Source organism: Brienomyrus brachyistius, chromosome 1, assembly GCF_023856365.1.
Source record: "Brienomyrus brachyistius isolate T26 chromosome 1, BBRACH_0.4, whole genome shotgun sequence".
In the NCBI taxonomy this organism is placed as follows: domain Eukaryota; kingdom Metazoa; phylum Chordata; class Actinopteri; order Osteoglossiformes; family Mormyridae; genus Brienomyrus; species Brienomyrus brachyistius.
In genome coordinates, this window is record NC_064533.1 from 13,533,303 (window position 1) to 13,557,210 (window position 23,908).

A 23,908-nucleotide genomic window follows, 5' to 3' on the forward strand; every position below is an offset into this window, starting at 1 on the left:
GGGTGGGGGCTGAAACAAAGCGGAAGCCCCCCCCCAAGGAGAAAGGGGCTGGTGGCTGTGGCCAGATGCCTGTAGAGCTGCTGTGGGCTGCCCTTAGCGACCGGCCCGCGGTTACAGTGGCCAGAACCACTCCATTTATACACGCCGGGCCCCCGGCCAGGTCCAAGACCCACCTCCCTGTCCGGCCACACAAATCCCACTCAGAACACCCCTTCCACCCTTTGGAGTCCAAGATTAGCGGAAACTTCAAGGAGGCAGCTTGGAATCAAAGACGACAAGATGAAACTGTTAAAGCCTTTTTTAATTACAGCGAGCAAAACACCTGGATTCACAAGAAAATAAAAATGTCCACAAGCAGAACAATATTAAAAGGTTTGCCGATTATTCATCTCAGAGTGTACTGAGATGAGGTGTTTGACTTGGGGGATTTGCAGAGGGAAGCTTTGGGGGCCTTATTTCAAGGCAACAACTTGGGAGATAATCTGATCTTGCTTACATTTTAATCAGAGCATCCCTGATGCAATTTGTCGACTAAATTACAGCAAACACGATCGACCAACTGACTTTGATTGGCCCAAAGCTTAGCTACCTGAAGCAACATGGCATTAAGAAGACAACAGTGAAGATACGCCCCTCGTCGAGGAATTCTGCTCACTCAGCACACACACAGAAACTCAGCACACACACAGAGACTCAGCATACACACAGAGACTCGTCACATGCATGGACATTTGGCACATGTGCAGAGACTTGCACACACATGGAGACTTGGCACAAGCGGGTACTCACACACACACTGAGCCGGCACAAGCATGGAGACTTGGTGCTCGTACGGAGACCCAGCACATGGACGGAGAACCGGCCCAAGGACGGAGACCCGGCACATGGACAGAGACCCGGCACAAGGACGGAGACCTGGCACACACACGGGAACTCAGCAAAGCACGGAGACCCGGCCCAAGGACGGAGACTCGGCACATGGATGGAGACCCAGCAAATACACGGAGACTCAACACACACACAGAGCAGCGAAGGGTCAGTCAGAGCAGCCGCTCGGGCAACACACTGTACTCACCATCTGAGACTGATTCCTGGGACAGCCATTGATGTCTTCCACCTTCTCATTAGCTGGAAGGGAAAATGGGAGCTGTGTGAGTGCGGCAGGGAGGCCGTTAGGTGACCCCTCAATCCTGCGGAGCGGCCTCTCTGCCCCAGGCCTCCCTCCTCTGGGGGACGTCTGCCTGGCACCATGATGTGTCCCCTTTCTCAGCGCAGGATTGACAACAGAGGAAGAGCACTAATCCACCAGACGCTTTCTGACATCGGGGAGTGCGACAAGGGGTGTTGGCCTATGACTAGGGGGGTGGGGGGGTGGTTTAGTAAGGACCACGTCAGGCCAGTCAGAGCCCACATGGTAGACACATGGTTCCATGGAGCCCCAAAGGCTCACAGTCCCACTTCTTGTGCTGCCATGTGGTACTCCTCAGCCAGCCTCTAGGTCTGGGCTGAGGCCAGCATACCTGGGAGGCAGGGTGCCCTGTGGCAGATCCAAGGTCCTGAGGACGGGTGCCCCAAGGGTAACCCAAGGTGCCAAGGCAGGATGTCCTGTGGCAAACCTAATGTCCTGACGCAGGGTGCCCCAGGGCAGAGGCAAGGTGCCCCTGTCCTCAGTGAGACAGGTTTCAGATTTCTGACTTCATGCACATGATTCTCATGCAGACTCCAGTGTCTGTATGAGAACCTTTGTGCATGTGTGCATGCATAATATGCAACAAGCATCCATACATGCATAATGTGCATTGAGCATGCATGCAGAATGGACATGTGCAGCCATAATATGCATTGAGCATGCATATGTGCATTGAGCATATGTGCATGCCTTTTTTTAAAAGCATGTGCATACGCATGCAATGATATTTCTCTGCCTCTCAGTATGCAGATCTGTCTGTGCATGGGTGTTGGGGCACATGTGCAATATAAGTGTGTGTATTCAAGCCACAAGGGCTCTCACCTATGATCTGGATGATCTCTGCCAGCAGAACCCCGTCAGCAATGTCCTGCGTCAGGTCCTTGATAAGCCGCGGGCAGCCGGACTTTGCCAGGTAGTGATTGGCCCAATCCGTGTAAATCTGGAGGAGTGAGAGAATCACATTAACAAGGCTGCTGGATACACTAGCTAGGTGTGGAAAATACTCTGTACCTCAAGAAGCTTGGGGCTCTACAGCAGTTTAACATTTCCCTACATGCAGCATGAGTCACATTTGTTTTGATAGCATCGTCAGGAAATAGGCACTCACTGACAGATCATGCCAGTCCCCTCCAGACGGAAAGCATGTTAGCCAAACATAAAAATAAACACTACATCTTAACCCGGCAGCTGCATGATGAAAACACCCTGGACTACTTGAGGGGAAGCTCTAGTGGAAACTAAATAATTAGACAGCTATCGACCATCAGGTCAGACTGTAAAACAACGGGGAATGACACCACATTGCAGACCAGGGGAATCGGCAGAACTTTAGAGACTAATGGCGTTCAAACAATACGTTTCTCTTGGCATGTAAAACTAATATATTCTGCATAAACAAGATTTAATTTAAGATAGAAGTAATTCAGCAAGTTTTTTGGCCAAACCTAATGATTTCCTTCTGGAGGAAACATTAAATCTAGTGCCTACGGGTGATGTATGTTGGCTGTTTACTCTGGTATCGTGTCCATGTGGAACGCAGTTTCACTGAACCCAGCAAGTGAAAGGATGCCGCTTGTTGATGCCCACTAGCAGAAAATAAACACATGCCGACAGAGAAACTAATAAAACTGATATATATATATTTTGCACAAAGCTTGTTTACAACTTGTCACATGGTCTTTGGGAAGTATGGAGTGGTGTGAATGGGGCTTTCCCTTTCTCCTCACCTTCAGTTCGGGGCTACTGAGCCCCCATACCAGAGGGAGGGAATTCCTCAGGTGTTTAACGGCAGAGCCCCTGGCCTGGTCCGGAAACCCCATTCAGAAGCCGACCTCTCTTAACGAGCCGATTAATCCCAACAATGTTCTTTTCCGCCTTCATTTCCCACGCTGGATGAAGCAGTGGCCCCCACGGGCTCTGTGTTTTCGTTCAAACACAGGCCAGGCACAGTGGACCGTGCTCCCTACCTCCCAGGCAGATACTGATAATGAGACACCTACCAATGTGGTCCTGAAGGTTTGGCCCTCGACATCAGAAAAAAACAGAAATACTTATTAATCTGCTTAATCCCACGTTTTACTTATTACAGGGACCCCCGGCTCAGCCCTGGTCCTAGTAACTGCATTCATTCTGAATTTGGGGGGGGGGGGGGGGGCGGCTCTCAGCAGCCCTTCAAAGACACCAGTGTTCAAAGGCTCATCTGTTGTGGTTTTGTTCCCCCGCAGCTTGACGAGACGGGGGCCGCCTGAGCGCCCTCCGAGACTGCAGCACCGTTAACCCCCCCTGGTAAATAAACATCACGCACAGCACATGCCACACGAAAGGGAAGCGGCAAGAGACCGATCCCCCCAGAGCCATGGACAGCATGTAACAAGAGTTACTGTAATAATGGTGAATGTGTGGGAGCATCAATTTCACGAGGAAGAGGTCAACATCAGACCCTCCTGTCACTCAACCACAAGTAGAGTGAAAGGCAACCAAAAACATTCTTACATGCCGTACACAAACATCTAACTAGCATCCCAATAGCAGACAATCTATGAGAAAATAACCAGCTCGATATTTCTTTGTTTCCTGCTTTTTCTCTACAGATTTAGAGCTTGGATTATGTTCTTTTATACCATGCACAGGATTTTGCAGCAACACATCGAAGGACATTTAGGCATTCAGTCAAACAAATGGCACCTGAGGCTCTGTTTACACTCCTGCCCTGTCTATTAGGGAGCAAAGTCAAGGCAGAATGATGATCCCGATGCACTTGACAGGCAAAGAAAGCGAAGGATCAGACAATGCGCTTTTACGGAGCATGGCATCGTCATAATGAAGGAAGGAGGACACTTAACCAAGGTTCAACTCCCTCATGCCCATGCTTCTCAAATAGCTCCTCAGAAGAAAAGATGAGAAAGGCTACAGTGTCATAAAAGAGACTCTCAAGCTGTCATTCTCTCAGACCCCCCCAGGAATTAAAACAGCAAAAAAAGAGTCATCAGTGCCCAGTGTGATCCAAAGAGTGATTCTCACCAGACAAGAAGACAAGAAAGCTGCTCTTCAGGTCAGGCAGGACACAGGCACCTTTTTCCCTCGGAGCTTCGCACATGTGCCCCGGCAGGCTGTGCGCCGTGAACCCCCGCAGCATGGAGCCTCACGCCCCTCTGTTTCAGTCCCCTCACACACACACACACACACACACACACACACCACACACACACGCGACTCAGCCGCGCCTCGCTCTCTGTCAACCCTCAACGAGTAACGCTGAGGTTTTCGGTGCCTCGCCGTCCTGCCAGAACCTCCCCCCTGACGGTGTCCTTCAGAGGTGTCCCGTCAGAGGTGTCCCGTCAGAGGTGTCCCGTCAGAGGTGTCCCGTCAGAGGTGTCCCGTCGGTCACTTCCAAACCCCTCCCCTGCCCCCCGGAAGAAAAAAAACCCCATAAACACCTGAGAGTCTCTGGCAGCTGCTAAGCTATGAACCAGCGTGTTATACCTCCCATAGCTGGCAGACAGGTCTCTCTCTCTCTCCGATTCCTAGCCACGGCAATCTGCTCTAACGGCAGCGTGACAGCGGCTTTGCAGGGTAGCGGCCAAACCGCCGCTCTGCGGTGCAGGTACCGCGCACTGAGCCCCCATGCAGGGGGGTGGGAGTGCGGCGAGCTCAAGGCAGTGGGAAGCAGGGGGGGTGCCACACAGTCGCGGCTCAACAGCGTCTCCCAGGGCCAATCAGAAGTCGGCGCCATTTTGATAAATATTAATAAAGAGGACCGCCACGCGACTCGCGCCCTGAGAGAGCAGATAAGGCTGTGGAAGCATCTGGATGTTAAAGTCCAGAGATAGTTTTGGAGAACATGCTGCATGCATGGCTGAATCTGAAGCTGCCCAGCGGTATTTGGAGCCCCCTCCTCTATCCAAAGAAACAGGAGCAAGAAGAAAGCAAAGGCCACATGCATTATTTACTGCGACCAAAAGCCAAAATTTGGCACAAAAAACTCAGAGATCCTGGGGATCGGGAATTCTGCCAACCCAGCAGATAACATGACTGCCCCAGGAATGTCCCTGCGGGGGTAACATGACTACGAGTGCCTTGGATCACAGGCTCCATCACAGGGACGTGAAACACCAACCCATGCTCTTGGCCACGCCCCCCATCCTGGCCACACCCACACACTGGCATTCAGTCATTTTTACAAGCAGAATATACCTAATGAACCATGAACCGCTTTCACATCCATGTCAGGGTGAGAAAACAGCCATTGAAGCGGCTCAGTAACAAAGGTACAATTTACAGATGTGCCACAAGGGGGCGAGTGCACTGTCACCATAAATTCAAAGTCGTTTTTGGGTGGCATGGTTGCTCAGTGTTCACCATTGTGGTCTCACACTTCCAGGTTCAGAGGGTGATTCCCGCCCCTGGTTCTTTTTGTGTGAAATTTGCATGTCCTGTTGTATGTTCACAAGGTTTCTTCATGATACTCCTGCTTCCTCCTACAGCCCAAAAAACACTGAAAAAAATTCTCATACTGAGTACATGAGAACCCTGGCATCCCAAACTCTGTGGTTGTGCTTCCCGGCTCCAGGCCCCGCTGTGACCCTTTGGAAGGGTTCTGGGAGATGAATGGAACCGTGAGGGAAGCTAACACCTCTGAAACGGTAACTGCGCTTGAATGTTCTGCAACCTGAGCTGTCTTAGTCAGCAGAATTCTTCACAGTTCATTCCTACAGACCCCCCCCATGAGACCATAACCCATCTCCTAAGGTACCACTGACAGTCACTTTCATCTATATCAAAGCAAAATGTGACTATTTTTCAACATATCATAGAAAGCAGTGAGGTGGCGAACTCTCAGGTTTATAATAAGGAGCTGCCCCCTGTGGGCACGGAACAGGCAGGTCCAGGAGAAAGAGCATCCAACATCAACTCCCCTAAATAGTTACATGGTAAACATGAAATGAACCAGAGCCAAAGAGGTCTACAGAGATGTCTTTGCAAGAATAACCTGGAAGCATTTTCCAGGGCAAATCTTTTCCTTGCTTATAACAGAGCGCAACATTTCTGCTTTTATTTGCATTATTCTTCTAACTAATCTGCAGTTTGTGTGTAGTCGCCTGACTGCTGAACATCTGGATTTGGTGCTGCGGTATCCTTCTGTTCTCTAAGAAGAAGAAGAGCAAGAATAAGTGGTGCATTAGGCAAGACAAATTTTTGAAATATGTACTTTTATGTTTTTTTAAGAAACTTTTTTTGCATACACAGGACATTCATTAAAATGTATTACAAAAACTGAACATACTAGCTTTTCCAGCTGATTCAACTTTTTGACTCCCACAAATGAAAAAACAAAGGCTACGATAATGCATATGCCATTGCATTACAGGACAAACCAAAGGACAAACTAAAATACTACAGGCCAACACGGGAGTCAAACTATAGCTCTATAGAAAACCACAGGGGACAAACCATAGAACTACAGGGAAAATCATGCACAAAACCACAGAACTACAGTGAACAAAAAAGAGAATTACAGGAGATAAAAGGGGACAAGCAGCAGCAGTACAGGAAACCACAGGGGACAAACCACACCACAAGAGGCCACATTGGGGCAAACCACAGAAATGAAGGAAACCACAGGGGACAAACCACAGAACTACAAGAGGCCACAGGGGACAAACTATGGAACTACAGGAAACCAAATCCTCGGTGACAGGCTGTACTGTGGAACAAACCACAGTACTACAGAAACCCACTGGGGACAAACCACATCACAGCAGGCCAGAGGGGACAAAATACAGCAATATGGAAGATAAGGGGACAAACCACAGCACTACAGGAGACAGCGAGACATAACGCAGTACATCATCCTCCTTCCTAAAACTAACTGATATGCAATCTAGTTTTTTTTTTCTTTTACAGAGTAACATATCTTAAAGTTCATGTTGTGCATTAAGGACATCCCACAAATATCTGAACAACAGCAACAATCTGAGGCAAAAAGCACAGCATGAAAAAGGCAGGTGCACTGCTACACCACTAATGGGGGAAATCCTGCTGTGATGCAAAAAGGCGCCAGTCCTCTTCCGGCTGGCTACGTCGTCGTTAGCCACGGTATCCCATGGTGATACTACCCCCCCCGGATTACCGAGCTCCCAAATCGTGGCCCCCTCCCCCACCAGACTCCCGCGTCCCCCAGAATCTGCCTGACACTTGGTTATTCTGGGAACCGCCCGCACTGTAATTAAGTGCTTATTCGGAAATGTATATATTTGGCCCAAAAAAACGGATCATAATGGTGTAATACGTAAACAGCAGACATGTAATTAGCGGCCCTTGTTCCCAGCAAGCCTCGTTATGCCTTCCCGCTAAGCAGAGGGCTGGGGGCTGCGCGTACAGGCCGGGAGATCAACTGGGGTAAGTTCTCAGCTGGCAAGAGGCCAGTTCTGAGAGGAAAAAAGGTCCGTCTTTCATATATACGTATATAAAAAATCCGTGGCCATTTTTAACCCCAGATCTCCCAGACTTACTGCCCTAACACACTGACACGAGTTTTACTGTCAGACCCACATATTTCACAGCTAATTTACAAACGGCGGATCCGATCGTGAGTATGGGTGTTGGCACCCCGCTCAGCATGAGTGGGGCGGGGGGGGGGGGTTCTCACCTGCTATAATTAAATAAACGTGTATTAAAACTGACCCCATTTTCACCCACTTAGAGGAAGCGAGTCAGAGTGTGCTGAGAGTGAGTCACTACCGACACTCGGCATGAGTGTTCAACGTGTTCCCCGCCATGGGGGTGACTCAGTGGGGGGGGGGGCTCCTCATAGCTGTCCGAGGCCAAAAAAAAACATAGAACCCATGAGACCTGCAAAATGCAGACAAGATGACTGAGTCTCTCCACCCCTGAATAGACGACATCGTGAGGACATCAAGCTGGCCATTTCCGGGTGCGGAAAGCCTGTTCCTTTGTGCCTGGGGGGCTTAAATGTGTCCCAATTTGCAAAAAAAATGACAAGTTTATTTTGCGGGCGCCTTCATCCAGAGTGACATGCATTTGAGAAAGCTGGGCCGGTCAGTCCCTGGAGCAACTGCATGTTAAAGGTCCAACGCTGACATCGTCCCCTTTCCATTAAGGACTTGTTAAGCTCTCCCTAACCACCTCTGGGAATGCTTTCAGGCCACACTGCACCATCTACAGCCCCCCCACCCCGACACCCCAGGTAAATGGGAGATAGACAGTCTGATGGAGCTTGAGGACAGCACATGAGAATGCAGCTACCGAGAAACTGCCCCTAGAAGCACAGACAAGGCCTTCGTGCTCTGTGCCTGTCACCGAGGATCTCTGTACTCATCACTTGGGGTAGAAGAGCATCTTCGCTCTCGCTCCCAGTTCTTGCTCTCATTCCTCCCTGCCCTATTGATTATCTTTATGGGTCATGGGCTGACTTTCCACAGTCACTACCCAGGCCCTGTTCAGGTCATATATGGATACAGCTCTATCCCCCTCCTCCTCTGTGACCAACACACACACACACACACACACAAATGCATCACCGTGCACTCGAACCCAGTACTAAGTGCTTCAGTAAGCAGCTTGCTGCGTCCTTTAAAATGTCATCACTCCCCAAACACAGCTGAGACACAAAGACCACCCCCACCCCGCCACCAACCTCCCGTTTCCCAGCATTCCCGGTGAGGCACACAGACCACATCACCCAAACACTGGCACGACCAACACAGAACAGGCCTGCGGTTGGGAAGATAAAGACGTCACACAAGACAGGAAGCCTTCAGTTTGCAAAAATCCCTCCCTTGCCTTCATTTATTTGTTGTGAATACTCTAATAAAGCAGCTTTTATTTCCATACAGCTGTCTGAGCTCAGATTAATCTGCATGAATCATGCGCCTGCTGGCTTAGCAAGCTAAGGTGCTGGAAGCACTGATATCTACTCAGCTGGATCCACAGAGAGATGCCAGTGGCCTCCACCAGAGGGCGATATTGCACACAGCTGGCATAGAAGAAGCAGACTTGATTACAAATGAATCATTTTGAAGAGACGCTGAGTCATTCTCAGCTTTATAGATTTGAGGCCAAACTGAATGGTAAGTTATTCAAATAGATCCACTATCAGTTCTGCAGAAGTCAAAATTTAAACTGTCTGACACATCCAGCCATCCATCTTCTAACCACCTACCTAGTTCAGGGTCATGGGGCTCTAAGACATATTATTTCCTTTAGTAAACACCCCTCTCAAGGTCTCGGAGATTGTTCTGGGTCAGCAATGAAGCAGAGCCGCTGGGATTTACTGGGTCCTGCAGTTACTGACCCGTGATCACATGACCTCGCTTTGCCCCGATCGGTGTTCAGAAGATCATGCTATTGTTCCCCATTTGAGCTGCAAAGGTTATTCCTACAGCACCGGTGCCGAAACAGAAATCCCACAGGTACAGAGAGCTCTGAAACACTTTGCTAACACAGTTCTGTGTGTCTTTGTTCACCATTTAAGCCTCACTAGTCATAACATGGTGTGATACTTTAGAGTAAATAGTCAGAAATGCCAGTCTTCTGATTACTGACCGTTGGAGCCAGGTGGGAAGTTACGCGCAAAAGTAATCCATTACAAACAGAGGTGGAAAGTTCAGGTCCAGCAGAAAGTACATATCCAGACCAAGGTTTTGTTTCAGCCAGCCAGTTGAGAATAAAGAGTCACAGTCACAGAGTACTCAGCTGTTTGGTTTAAACAAAACCATGGTCTGGATTAGGGGTGGGCAGGTTCACCGGTGTCACAGTCATTACCGGTGTGATTGTGTGCCACGATGTGGATTTGCACCATAACGGTAACATCTAATTATACAACAGCCTATTTATAAAAAAATAAAGCATTTTATTCTCTTCAAAGCTTCAGTTATAATCTGAATACTTGACCTTATCCGGAGCTAATCCCGGAAGCAATGGGCACGAGGCAGGGAACAACCCAAGATGGGGGGCAGCAGGGCACACTCACACTGGCAATTTAGCAAGTCCAAATAGCCTCAGCATGTTTTTGGATGGTAACGGAAACCGGAGGAAACCCCACGACGACATGGGGAGAACATGCAAACTCCACACACATGTAACCCAGGCGGAGACTCAAACCCGGGTCGCAGAGGTGTGAGGCACCAGTGCTAACCACTGCACCACCATGTCGCCCTTATAAAGCACATGTTACTGCTTTATCTGTTTTGAGTGATTTTTCTGTGGCACACTGACGGGGTGTCGGGATAGCAAATCAACAAATTCAGAATAAACAGATTTTGTGTGATTATACAAATTAAACAAAATAACCTGCTTACATACGTATATATAGTACGAAATTAAAAGGTAAAACATATTCGCTAAATCATCATATATGTGCACCGCTGCCTTAATCCAAGGTGCGTGGTAAAAGGCACAACTACGCAGTTAACACTGGAACCTCCGTTTCCCATATCAATAAACATCAAGTAGTCAGCAAGGACTGCAGTGTCGCTGTGTGCCCAGTAAAGCATGCAGTGAAGTCCCGTGTTAGAATCCCATCCGCCTCTTCTACTCCCTTGGATTGAATGCTGATCATGCCGCTATCCTGCCACGGCAGGCACACGCAGACGCGCCACAACTCCTCCTTCCCAAATTTCAAGGGCAAACGCGAGCTCCCTCCCTCCCCGCTCCGAGAGCCCGCAGCAGACTCTGTGCAGCGTCGGCGCCGTGTTGACTGGGTGCATCAGACGGCAGGTGGAGAAATTTGACTGGACAGCAGGAGAAATGTTCTGACGGTGGAATTAAGTGCCTGATCCAAACTGCCGGGATGTAATGCACACAGTCATGTCCTTGATATGGGCAAGAGCAGCCGTGATTTCCCACGAATAAGGCAATCCCCCTGGCTGATTGAACGTGACGTTCCAATGAGAGCCCAGAGCTAACAGTCAGCGGGGAGAGGGGTACACAACTGCCACTGGCAAGGCCAACGGCACACCACGCCAACACATCCACCCATCTTCGGTGGAGACGGGACTCTTCCTCAGGCAGCAGATCGGAAGCAGAGCTGGTATTGCAGTGAAATCGTCTCAAGAGAAAAGCATGCGACGTACAGCTTCCTGCCACGTGCTCGGTGTGGCCACATTGGAGATGCCAGGAGAAGGACATCCAGAGCAGGGTACCATGGCTTCAGAAACATTCCTGGGCCTTAATGCCAGTTCTGTAACAACCCAGTGAGTTCCAGGTCCATGGTGCAAACTGGAATCCCACCAGAGGAAGATCTGGGCTGTAAAATTACTTAAAGACTTATCTGCTGCCCGCCGTGCTGGCTGGAACGTGCCGAGGAGAATCGCAATCCCCCCCCCACCAAAATCAACTGGCACCTGCCCCAGGTCTTCTACTGAACAACAGCAGACGCTGGAATGTTTGACGTGTTTAACAGCGGCTAAGCAGGGCAGCGAATTGGGGGCCGCTATGATTATGCGCGATGTACCGCGTCACACGTTAGCTGATTAGCGGTAGGCCGGAGTACAGCGCTGCTGAACACGTGTGAGGCCCCAAGGAACCAAATTCTCCCGGCGGCGCTCAGAGCCTCTGAGTCACCGCTGACAAAGTGCCAGCCGTCGTCTCACATAAAAGCGAAGCCCCCCCCCCCCCCCCCCCCCCACTCAGTGTTGTGGTTTCGGCAGCCATGTCATCGGTAACGAGGCCGGGGTCGCTTTGAATGCCTCTGAGTCAGCCGCGGCCCCGTGTGTCATGGCTTCCCGCTCGCCTCACACGCACAGCCCTGTCATTCCCCCTCAGAAGCCCCCCTCCCCCTGACCCGTCCCGCTCACAGGAGCCCCGGGGCCCTTCTGCAGGATCTCACAGAGGGGGTTCCTGTCAGCAATGACCCCAGAGACTCCAATTCCACAACCACCCTCCCCCCAAACACCACCAGCCAGCAAGCGTTACCTGTGCTCTGAGAGAGGGTGCTTCTTTAATAACATAACCAGGGAAGTGCCACGAAAATGGCTGCAGTCATAAAGAGCAGCTGCTTCAGAAAACAGTGCAGAATGGCTCCCAAATCTGCACCGCTGCGCTAAACACATCCCTACAAATGGAAATCTCCCAAATTAGAAGTTACGCGTGTCATTTTTGGGGATAAACATTACCTAAATTAACTGAAATTCCCTGCCTTGGCTGCATACGTACCTGTTACAGCGAGGGATGCTGGGTAGTGTGTGGCAAAGAGTTGTTTTTTTATTTTCCATGTGAAAAGAAAGTACTTTTATGGGAATGACACGAAATAACCCTGTTCCTTTTCAAAGCGTTAAGTCTCGTTAACCCCCAAGTGTGGAACAGGGAGGACTTTCCACTTAAACTGGGACGCTTTCCTTTTTTGTCTCAGTTATTTGGCAGCAGCAAGCTAAACAAAGTCTTGAATGTGCGGCCCAATCAGCCAAGGCCGCCTGCCGCCTGCACACTTTAGCTAAGTCTGTCTAGAAGGGCTTTACACATAGAATGGCCAGCAAGGCTTATCAAGATCACGTTATCCCTTCTTTCCCTCCAAATATTGGCAGGCTAAGAAAAAATAAAGAGGTAGTGAGACCCTCTTAAGTGTCTGTGGTTTTTAGAATCTCGAGCTTTTATCGCCTTTATTTTTTAAGACGTCTCGTCATGGTGCTGTCAAAAGAAGCAAGCATTTAGCATCTCTTGAGAACTTTATTAAGTCGCCTAATTGCGGCGTGTCGTCTGGGAAACCGCTCCAGGTGCTTATAGGGTACGAAGCCCGGCAGGATAGGTTACAGCGCCGCCCTCCTGGAAAGGGATACTATTTATGATTCACTGCTAAGTGGCTCTTCTGGATGACTGACTGATCCCTGGGGGTCAAAGGTAACAGGAGTAATTGAGGTGGGGGAGGAGGGCGATTTGGCTCAGGTGAATGGCAGCACGTAGATAGCAGAATTTCTTTTTTCTCCCCCTGTCAGAGCAGAGACCTGGTCGGGTGTCTTCCCATCAAACCGGAGCCACTCCTTACTCCCTGTAACAGAGTTCTGTCCGTGGCCAGAATTTTGAGCCCCACGATCTGCACGGCCAATAAAAACTGACCAATTTAAAAAAAATATGAAAAGCAGACCAATAACAAGCTGGAACAGGAACACAGCCAGGAACTCCTGGAGCCAAGCCCCCCCCATTTAGTCCCAGCTAATTTTGTCTCATGGTTTTTTTTTTCCCCCTCAGTGTACGTTCCCGCTGTGAAAAGGGGCTCCACTGTTGTCATCCCGCATGTTAAAAAGGACTCTGACGCTGAGACTATGCTTAATGAGAGAAAGGATAAGGGAAAATAAGACCCCCTACGTTCTGATCTCCTGACACGTCTGGAATGCACTGGGATTCCAATGGCCTTCTCTGGGAAAATAAATAAATTAGCCTTTGATCATATCTCCCCAGTTTGCCGCGCAACACGAATGCGGTGTTTAATATTCCCGGCTAACGACGGCTGTTTTCTACACAGACGCGGGACCATATTAATTCTCTCTCCCTCGCCAAGCTCGCGTGGTCTAGTCGGCTCTGATAAGGACGACGGCTAAGACCCGAACCAGCTCTGTTGATCAGCCGGCTTTGAAACATAAAACGACCAGGAGGCTGATTAGCTACTGCTGGGTCATTAAAAGGACTCCCCTGGATAATGGGAACGTTTACAGCGGGGAGGAAGATGCTGTTTCAGTTTACACATTCCTGCTGTGTAGAGACGCTTGCATACCCCATAATTCAAATGGCGCACAGGGGCTTCTGGGTAAGAGAGCTGATGCTTCCCAGCTGGACCTAGTGAATAGTTATCTGGTCCTTACTGGGTCAGACTGAATACCCTTAGCCCAGCACTCATTGCTAACACTCCCGAGACACATAGATGAACAAATGTGCCTCAAAATTTTTCAAAATGGTCCCACACCCCTGTTAGGCAGGGGAATAGCATTCTTACTTGGAGAGACCTGGGTGTCTCCATGTCCTATGGCATCCAGTAGCTGCAAAGCTGCAACCAATAAGGACATCCACTCTCACCCACTGAAAGATTGACAGGCCGATGGACCAATCAGCTGCGTCTCAGACACAACGCTTACTTTTATATGGTTCCAAAACTCTTTGGCTATCTTTCTCATGATGAATTCAGCTATGTCCCCTTTAAAGTGGGGCACACGCTGTTTGCTCTCTGTGCTGATAATTAGTTTAGTGTGGCCAGAGTAACAAAAATGAGCCTTTTACAAAGTGGCAAATCCCTCATCTGTGCTCCAGTGCAGTGGCATAGGTGAATACAAGGAGGGCAATGAAAGCTTGGGAAAAAAAAACTGGGGAAGGAAAGACCGTATCATCTGGGTCCCGACTTGATCAACCATTCAGACAGGGGCTGGGGGTGGGTGGTCAGGTCAATGTGACTAATCATATAGTTGGAATAAGTGATGTCCTGATTATAAAGTTCCCACAATGGAAATTGATTACTGGACAACAAGCCAGCTCCCAGTGGCATTGCAGGGGAGCAAAAGCCAAAGGAATGCAGATGCAGGGATGGAGAACGGTCAGTCGATCTCCCAGATAAACACAAGGCCTAACATTTCAATTGGATCTGGAATAATGGCAACTGGCAAACACAGTCGCACATGCACCATAACTGCAGAGTCGAACATGCACCATAACTGCAGAGTCGAACATGCACCATAACTGCAGAGACAGTGCTGTCAGGTGACTCCATAGCAGTTCCCCACCCCCTGCCCTCATCCAAAAAGCTGTTCACATTTTTTACTTCTACTCTGCTAACTTGCTAAGGTGCTAACATGATTACCAGACGTCAGTGCAATAAAATAAAAAACAAAGAAGATGGACGACAATGGGCAAAGAACCAGCACGCCATCACTTTGGATGCATTATTCATCAGCTCCCAGGGGACACTGTTGCTTTCGTGGGGGCCGGCAGATGAAGCTGAAGCTGGAATGGTAATAAGGCCAACAACATACCATCTCTGGTGGGGTCTGCTGTGTGTTAGATGAAGACAAGATGAACTGGCCCTTTATCTTTTCAACATGAAACAGCAGTTTGCTCTGCAAAGTACATAATAAATAACCTGTGTTTGATGACCTTATAAGGGCCGTGAATGATGGCGTCAGACTGGAAAAATACTGCCTTGGCAAAATCCATACAAATGTCTGGAGAATACCTAGTTCTCGTAATTGGAGTGAAAGCCAGCAGATGCTAAAAAGCTCTAGCTGCCTTTCAGAGAGGTTGATGGTTTCCCTCAAAAATCCAGTCAACCAAACTGAGGCTAACCTGAGTGGTGAGTTTGGTTTCCATTGGGGGGACAGATATTCAGCCTCCAAGATCATTAGGTCAGCTTCAGCCATGCATGTGTCCTGTCAGGAGAAATACAGCAGACCATACCCCCTCACATCAGCTTATACTAGATTAGCAACATCCCTGACCACGTTACTGCACACCATCCCATACTAGAGCAGCAATATGCTAGACCATGTTCTAGCACACCATCCAATTCCAGAGCATCAACATACGAGACCATACTTCCTTACATCACCCAATACTAGATTAGAAATACGCCATATTCCTGCACACCATCTGATACTAGAGCAGCAGCACATCAGACCACACTTCTTCACATCAGCTGACACTAGAGCAGCAACATGCCAGACTATGTCCCCGTACACCATCCGATACTAGAGCAGCAACACCAGACCACACTCCTCACATCACCCAATACTAAAGCAGTAACATATTTGCACATTATTTAAAGTGTTCATGGTTAGTAAAAGACCTGAATACCTAAAACTGGGTTGCTCACCTGGATAAAACGGTATGCTGAATGAGAAGTACTGTCACAAGTCAGTATGCCAGACAGTCTTCAACTAGAGCTGCCAGTGGCAAGCTGGGGAAGGTAATGCTAATTGCTGTGGCATGTATAGCAGCCACTGATGCAGAAGGATGGTGTGGAACTGTAAACTTGGAGGAAAAGGTGTCAGGTTTGATTGGGCCAAAGTTGAAATAGACAAGGCTGCAAACAGCTTTTTCCATGAACCGACAAAGTAATATGCATATGTGGCTCGTATGTGCAAACAGTCACGCAAGAACACACATGCAGAAACCCACACGGATACAATGTACTAGCCTTCCTGAAAGCTCTCGCTAATCTTTCAACATGTACTTTGCCCAAGGAAAGACTCCGAAAATCAATCATCGTTGGCTAAATGATATGGCTTTAAGGGCGAGCAAAAAAGGCAACTTTTAAGAGCATAATGATTTCTAAAATAAGGAGGCACTAATTATCGAAACCAGTAACGTTCCACAGTCACAACACAAAACCACACCAACTTGATCTTTTTGTGCTGAATGGACTAAAATCACTGAACAAATTCCATCGACAGAGGCTCTATTAAATATCTTTCTCTACCAAATTATGAGTCATTTCGCCCATCTAAGCTGTAGTACCAGGGAATGCTTTGTAAATGATACAGTACTTTTGAGCAAAGGTTTTAAATCTTTGGCTTAAAACTGAACTGTCCCCCTTGTTTCTGTGGTACGTCAGTAATTCTTCCTGGGGGGGGTTAATAGATAATATGACATTTTGCTGCTATGGGGAATGCCTAGGCCAACCACAAACTTCTCTACACCCCAGAAAAAATGAAGAAGGCTCTTAACACCATGGTGTTCAGACCTACCTCCAGCAGACAGTCTGAGCATGGAGGGGTAGCATCCATCAGGAGGCCGGCAGCACCAGCCGGCACATTTAGCAAGTCCTGCTAATCAGTCAAGGGACCCCTCCTTTCCCACTGTGGCTATTTATAGAGGAGATGAGCATTACTCCCCTGGTACATCCTGACAGCACTGAAGCAGTCACTTTGGTGAGTCGTCCACACTAACACCAACTGAAAGCAAGTATGCAACACCGGGAAAGACACTAATCTATTTCATTTACTTTGCTTTGGGGGGGGGGGGCATTTCCTAAGACTGTCAGCCTTATAATTGGGTGTCGTCAAATCAATGTCAACTCTCAGCGACTACGTAGGCCGCATTAGTCGAGAAAGTTCCATCTTCTCGCGGGCTCTACAATGACGAATATTATATTGCCACATTTTAATGGTGAGAACTGATGTTCGGTCAGATCTCACGACATTCTCCGAGCGCTGATAAAAAAACGCGTTGATTTAAAGGTGCTGAATTATGTATGAGGTGACTACATAAATTTAATGCATGGCTCTATGCAGCATGGCAGAAGATATGAAAAGGCCATTCTCATCCCACATACGTCTCAGCAGGTTCGAAGTCAGGCCCAGCTCTGCTGAGGAAGGGGCTCAGTCTGGCCATTTCCCGCTGATCCGGGTCACACAATGGTTCTCTCAGTTCTGGTGACAGCTGGTCAATTCAGACGGACCCTGTGGGTCACTTACTGCCCCTGGTCACAAGACCTGAACCCACGGGCATGAATAACAGTTTTCTGTAAAATGCTGTGAGTCACATGTGCACCATAAAGCACTGAATCTGAATGCCATTAATTACAAATGCTTAAAACTTGTACTCAAAGAGTCGCATTCAATTTCTCAGCCAAAGTCATGCAAATTCAATAAATCTCGAGGTGAAGCGTAAGAATCGGCCCCGTCCCAAATAAAACTTTTATGTGCATTTGTGTCCATTAATAACATCAGCAACAACACACAATCACAGTAATCGTCGACTCTAACATTCCATAGTCAACTTTCATTTAGAATGTGACTCAGCCTGACATAATAGGTACCCTTATTGCATGTTAATACAGCTGGAGAGTTCACTGGAGTCACTGGATATCGTCCAGTGGTACAACCAGAGGATCCTGTTATAGGCCATAACTGGACCACCTGGTTAATAGTCTACTGCACTACCAGGTTAATACAAAAATGAAATGGACAACTCCACTGACTATGACTGTACCAGCCACAAAACAGGAAGGGCAACTGCATGCACAGATCCCTGACCCCCCCACCACTAAGGCTCATGCTCCCATAACAGTGGCCTTGGGTTAAAACCTGCCATAAATATTTTGCTTATCTCTAACCCACCTCCTCATTGCCAGCAGCTGGCTCCAGTGTTTATTTAGTTTTAAACATGGGGCCTTTCACTCCGCTTCGGAGTCAACTCTCCGTCCTGCTTGTTCATCCGTGTATCCCTACCTGCCTGATAACCACCTGACACGCTGGTTAAACATTCACCCGTGCTTTTTCAAGCCACGACCCTTCTATCGGTACGCTTTTGGTCGAGAGAAAGGACAAACGAAACAGCTCACCTTCAGTTTGAACGTCATTGAAAGCCGTCGGCGGAGCGTCGCTTGGAGGAAGGCATACGGACGGGAAATAATAAGCAGATTAACAAACGAATGGGAGAGACGCAGCTGCCGGGGAGGAGAGTGTCCTGCCTTGGTGTCCTGAGGACGGGGGATCAAAGATGAGATTCCTAAGAAGGGGACTTCCTGTGAGGAAGGCCGGGAAGGTCAAGTAGGAAAGGCAGCAGCAGCCAGACACCGTGTACAGGCCGGCCCCTGCAGGCTGATGACCCCCGCATAGGAAATTAGTGGGAGAAAACAAGGACTCCCCCCCCCCCCGGGTGGCCCAGTAGGCATTCGTTAATTACAAAGCTGTGCATGATGAAATGATAACCCCCAGACGTGTAGGGCGACCCTTCTCTCAAACAGGCCTGTAAACCTAGAGGCATTTAGGAGAGAAGCCTTTCGGGACAGCAACAGCACTTTTGGAATGACTTCACCACCAGAGACGTACACAAAGGATTAACCCTCGAAATTCGAACCTTGTCAGTCATCCTCTAGCCAAATTCTAAGTGTCACACCAGAGCCACAAAGTACTCTCGGAATTGAAAGTAATTACTGGAACCAGTAGATATTACACAAAGACAAAACATACATTACGCATCCACTGTGGCATTAGATTTTTGTGGCTGTAGAGCCAAGAACCCCAACAATGGATCACATTTAAGAACATAGGCCAGATAGCTTCAGATGGTATCGGTTGCGGTGGGAGAACCTGAAAGAGGCATCAGGCAAATCTACTGCATACCTCAGTTTTCAATGTGCAACTGAGTGCTGCAGTTGTTTTCCAGAGTCACTAGTAAACATGTTTGGTAGACCCAACAAATTAAAACGAAACAAATTCGAGGCGAATACACATCTTGGCACAAGCTCATGCCAAACGCAATTATATCATAATGTAAACAGGTACCACAGGATGCAACTAACAGGAACACCCAACAGCATGGCTAATCAACAACGTCAACAACTGAAGCGCCAGAAGGGGTACTGCCAAGGCAATTTATTGACACACTGATTTCCAGAAACTAGTCCGGGTAAACCAGAGAAGAAAAGCTTTGACATGTTCTTCTATAAAAACCACGCAGGAACTCAATAAGTTAAGCCTGCTTCCAGAGAAATGTCATCTCAAATCAATCAAGTTGGCTGTGCCCTTCCCCTCAAAACAGGCATCCCTGTTTGTGCTTCCCGCTGCCTCTTTGCCTAGCAATTTTACGAAGGCTCTTATCTAAGTGCCAGGAGACACAGTTAATTGAAGGCAGGGATGGAGATAAGAATCACGATGGGTCACTGAGGCAGCGGCAGCGCACAGCCACATTAAAGGTCACAGACCAGTGGGCTTTGCACACCAGTTACGGCCCAACCCAAATGACTCCAACGTGGCCACGGCCAATATCCGCAAGATAACCCATCCAGTTTCCTGAGACAAAGGACCATTTCGGAGAATCTTATTATCACGAGGAAGTACTTCAGTGTATTGCGGGATCCATGACAGGAAATAGTTTCCTATTCTGCTCAGCGCTGGGACAAAGGAAAGCACTGGAACCAACGGCTTCATCATTCTGCTGTGGGACGATAATGATATAGAACATTTGCTAGAACAAATTCAACAGCAAAAATATCAAATATTCGTCAAAGGGCATGTTTTCATTTATTACTAAATACGCTTCAAAAACACATGATTACTTAAGGATGGCTCTGTGGATGCACAGTTGAATAATCATGAATGAAGAACCATCAGCTCCCTCCTAACATAAAATTCAGGAAGTTCAAACCGCCTCCAGATCTTAATCCTGTTTTGTGCATCAGGATCCAGCCGGTTTTCGAAATGCGTCCACGCCCACGGTGGGAGCCGCGCGGATCTGGCTGCGGAGACCTTGAGACGCATCACACTGTGGGGGAAAGCAGACGGCCAGCGACGCCCCTGGACGCAGGCCAGGTAGTGTCCCGCTACATCGCCACACGGGCTGGGATTGAACCTTTATTCTTCTTCAGCAGCAGACAGCTTGGAGCTCAAGTCCCAAACTGGATGGATGCCCTCTTTTTCATCCTCCTCCTCCTTCAAGCTGTCCCGACCCTCTAAGACTTCTCGTACCACACCAGCGATGGGGAGCTTGACCCAAGTCTGGACTTGCCATCTAGCATGCCAAGCATTTTCCCAGTAGGCTGCTGGGTTTATGGGGAACTTTCCCCTGCTTGGCAAGATTCTAATTTTTCATCCCAGTCCAGCCCTGCCAGGACATTAATAATCAAGAAAAAGTGTAAGACACTGTACAATCCAGCTATCACATGTATCAATACTAAATATAACTAATTAAGTGTATTAATTTACATTTAAACCCACTATGCATTGAGGTGTTAAAGCGGGCACCTGCTGGGACACCAGGTAGCACGGCTGCCTGATACCTACTGGGTCACCATCATGTAAATGTGAGGCAGTACAGCTGGAAGCTGCTGACTCATTAACATTTCTTAGAATTCCACTCGGTCGAGGCAACAGAAATGGACAGATGAAAACGTCTGTGACCGGATGTGAGGCCAGGCAGAATTTGACCTCCGAGGGCCAGCTACCATCGTTATCACATCAGGGGGCCACAGGGATGGAGCCCTTGATTGAAGACGCTTCCAGAACATACGGCTCTGTGTAGCTTTCTTGAAACAGGAGATTGTCAGAAATGATTTAATCAATAAGCCCTGGGTTTTAAATGAACTTTCCTTAACTATAGACATAAGGGTCAAGGTCATAAAAACCCAGATGGGGCCACACACTTCTATCTATCTTGGCTTTGGCCACTTTAGCTAAAATCCAGCTGTATAAATGAATTACAAAATAGTTAAGCTGAAAAAAAGCTAAGCATGTGTGTCTGACGCGAAAATAAACGGAGCCTAATGGAAACAGCACGTTAGATCCAAACAGAAGGTACCTCCATACTGGGTGAGAAGATGCATCTTACAATTGTTGTTTTTCATCTCATGGGTGTCAGATTCAATCCTTCTGCAGGTTATCAGATTCTAGTAAATCCGAAGAAGATAAATGTAACTACGTACAGTCCAGCCACAGCTCAGGATCAGGGCTCTCTAAACACGTAGGGGCTTCAAATGGGGATCCCTTTCAGGGGAGTGCTGACAGATATATTCAGCATCAATAGTTCCTACAGGGCTTAGGTGGTCCAAATGCGTGTGTGTTCCTATACTGGGAGAGACTGACATGGTTTTCAGGACAGACTGACCTGGGGTTTCTTCAGCAGCAGAGAATGTCAGCTAGGGAATGCTAGCCAGGGAATCCTCAGATAGGACAGAACACTAGCCAGCGTATCCTCAGACAGGACAGAACGCTAGCCAGGGAATGCTAGCCTGAGAATCCTTGGACAGGACAGAACGCTAGCCAGGGAATGCTAGCCTGAAAATCCGTGAACAGGACAGAACGCTAGTCAGGGAGGGCTAGCCAGGGTATCCTCACACAGGACAGAACCCTAGCCAGGGAATGCTAGCCTGAAAATCCTTGAACAGGACAGAACGCTAGCCAGGGAATGCTAGCCTGAGAATCCTTGGACAGGACAGAACGCTAGGCAGGGAATGCAAGTCAGAGAATCCTTGGACAGGACAGAACGCTAGGCAGGGAATGCTAGCCTGAGAATCCTTGGACAGGACAGAGCGCTAGCCAGGGAATGCTAGCCAGAGAATCTTCAGACAGGACAGAACACTAGCCAGGGAAGACCAGCTTGAGAATCCTCGAACAGGATAGAATGCTAGCCTGGGAATTCTAACATTTTGTCAATACAAAGTGGTTTTAAATGTAAATTGATATAGTTAATTAGTTATACAAAACACTAGCCAGGGAATGCTAGCCTGGGAATCCTTGGACAGGACAGAACATTACTTTGGGAATACTAGTCTGGGGATCCTCAGGCAGGATAATACACACGCCAGGCAATACTAGCCTGAGAATCCTTGAACAGGACAGAACGCTAGCCAGGGAAACATTGGACAGGACAGAATATTACTCTGGGAATCCCAGTCTGGGAAACCACGGAGAGGACAGAATGACAGCCAGGAAAGGTTAGCCTGGGAATCCTCGGCAGGTACGGAGTGCCATGGTTGCAATAAAAGCTCTGAGGTGTCACGAACAGACCTTTATCTGTGTGACTATTTCGGAGTGGCACTAAAACTGAAACCTAAGATCAGAGAAAAGGACGAATGAGCTAATCAGAGATCACAGGCTAATAGCTGTTTAGCGATAGCGTTCGGGCAGAGGACACCGCTCGCCGCTAAAAGCGAGGAGACCTTAGCGCAGCCCCAACACGGCAGCCAACTCTTTGAAGTGGAACAGGAGACCTGTCGACGGAGTAGGTGGCCACACATGCACCCCTGCAAGCCGAGCATTTGAGTTTCAGGGATCTGGTTACACAAGCCCATCAAGGCTTGCACTGTACACAGGGTGAAATGTACTGGAAAGCGGTGGAAAAATAATACTCTGAAGTTATACAAAAGTGGGCATGTAACAGCCACCGTGAGAATAACATCTGCTCTGGTTCCTGCTCTGTGGTAATTGGGTTTTGCGCAAATACGAGCCCAGACATAACAGAACAAAAAACGGAAATAGACTCCGTACTTTCATTAAGTTTTTCTCTTGAACTGCCACCACTGACAACTACAGCAGAGATAGGGGGTAGAGTCTCAGTCTGCGTTGAGGACTCATACCTACATCCATTAGCCTTTCAAAACAGCCAAACTCTGCAAAACACTGTAAGAAATCATATTTCTGGTTCATCAATGGCTAGAATTAACCCGAACATCGAGGTCGAGTGTCGAGGTCTAAGATGTTCTGCTATCAAGGCCTGGTCTCACACACCTGCAGACTCCTGCAGTGTAGTGTGGGGCAGAAGGGTAGCAAAGTTCATAGGAAAGGAATCTGTAGTAAATGCATGAGTCTGAAGTTATCTTCCTGGGTCCATGACCACTTCCATGAGCACTACACATTTTACTCAATGTGCTCTCCTACTCAACACAAAGCCCTGAGTTTTCCGTGCAAGAAAATGTAGCAGGCTTGCCAGCTTGGCATGAGTGGGAGTTGGGGAAGCAACAGCCTTGGTGACTTCAGAGTAAAGGGCATAGTTTGTTTCATCATAGGTAGAGACCAAATCAACCCTGAACCCCCCGTCCCCCATAACATATATGATACTTCATCAGCATTGGCAGGGACACGTCTCAACCATCCATAGCCAAATCTGTGCCCTTGTTCAGGAATGCCATTAATGTCAAGCTCTTTTCCATGGATGGTTTGTGAGAGTCAGCATGTGTGCACATGTGTGAGCAGAGGAGGACAGGGAGAAGGCATCGTGAATCAGGCAGACATCTGATGAAAGCAGTGGTGAAACTGCTAGTGAATCTACCACAAGCCCCAA

General features: G+C 48.3%; 1 protein-coding gene across 5 annotated transcripts in view; it reads right to left on the bottom strand.

Annotated features, from left to right (window-relative positions):
- The window catches only part of nav3 (neuron navigator 3), a 127,628-nt gene that overhangs the window by 82,401 nt on the left and 21,319 nt on the right, over positions 1 to 23,908 (bottom strand). For all 5 annotated transcript variants that reach the window (XM_048970427.1, XM_048970437.1, XM_048970406.1 and 2 more), the window contains exons 2-3: positions 2,012 to 2,129; positions 1,076 to 1,128 (exon numbers count right to left, since the gene is read on the bottom strand). In XM_048970427.1, coding sequence (XP_048826384.1) covers positions 1,076 to 1,078 — 3 coding nt within the window. In that variant the 5' untranslated portion in view covers positions 1,079 to 1,128; positions 2,012 to 2,129. The remainder of the gene's footprint in view (positions 1 to 1,075; positions 1,129 to 2,011; positions 2,130 to 23,908) is intronic.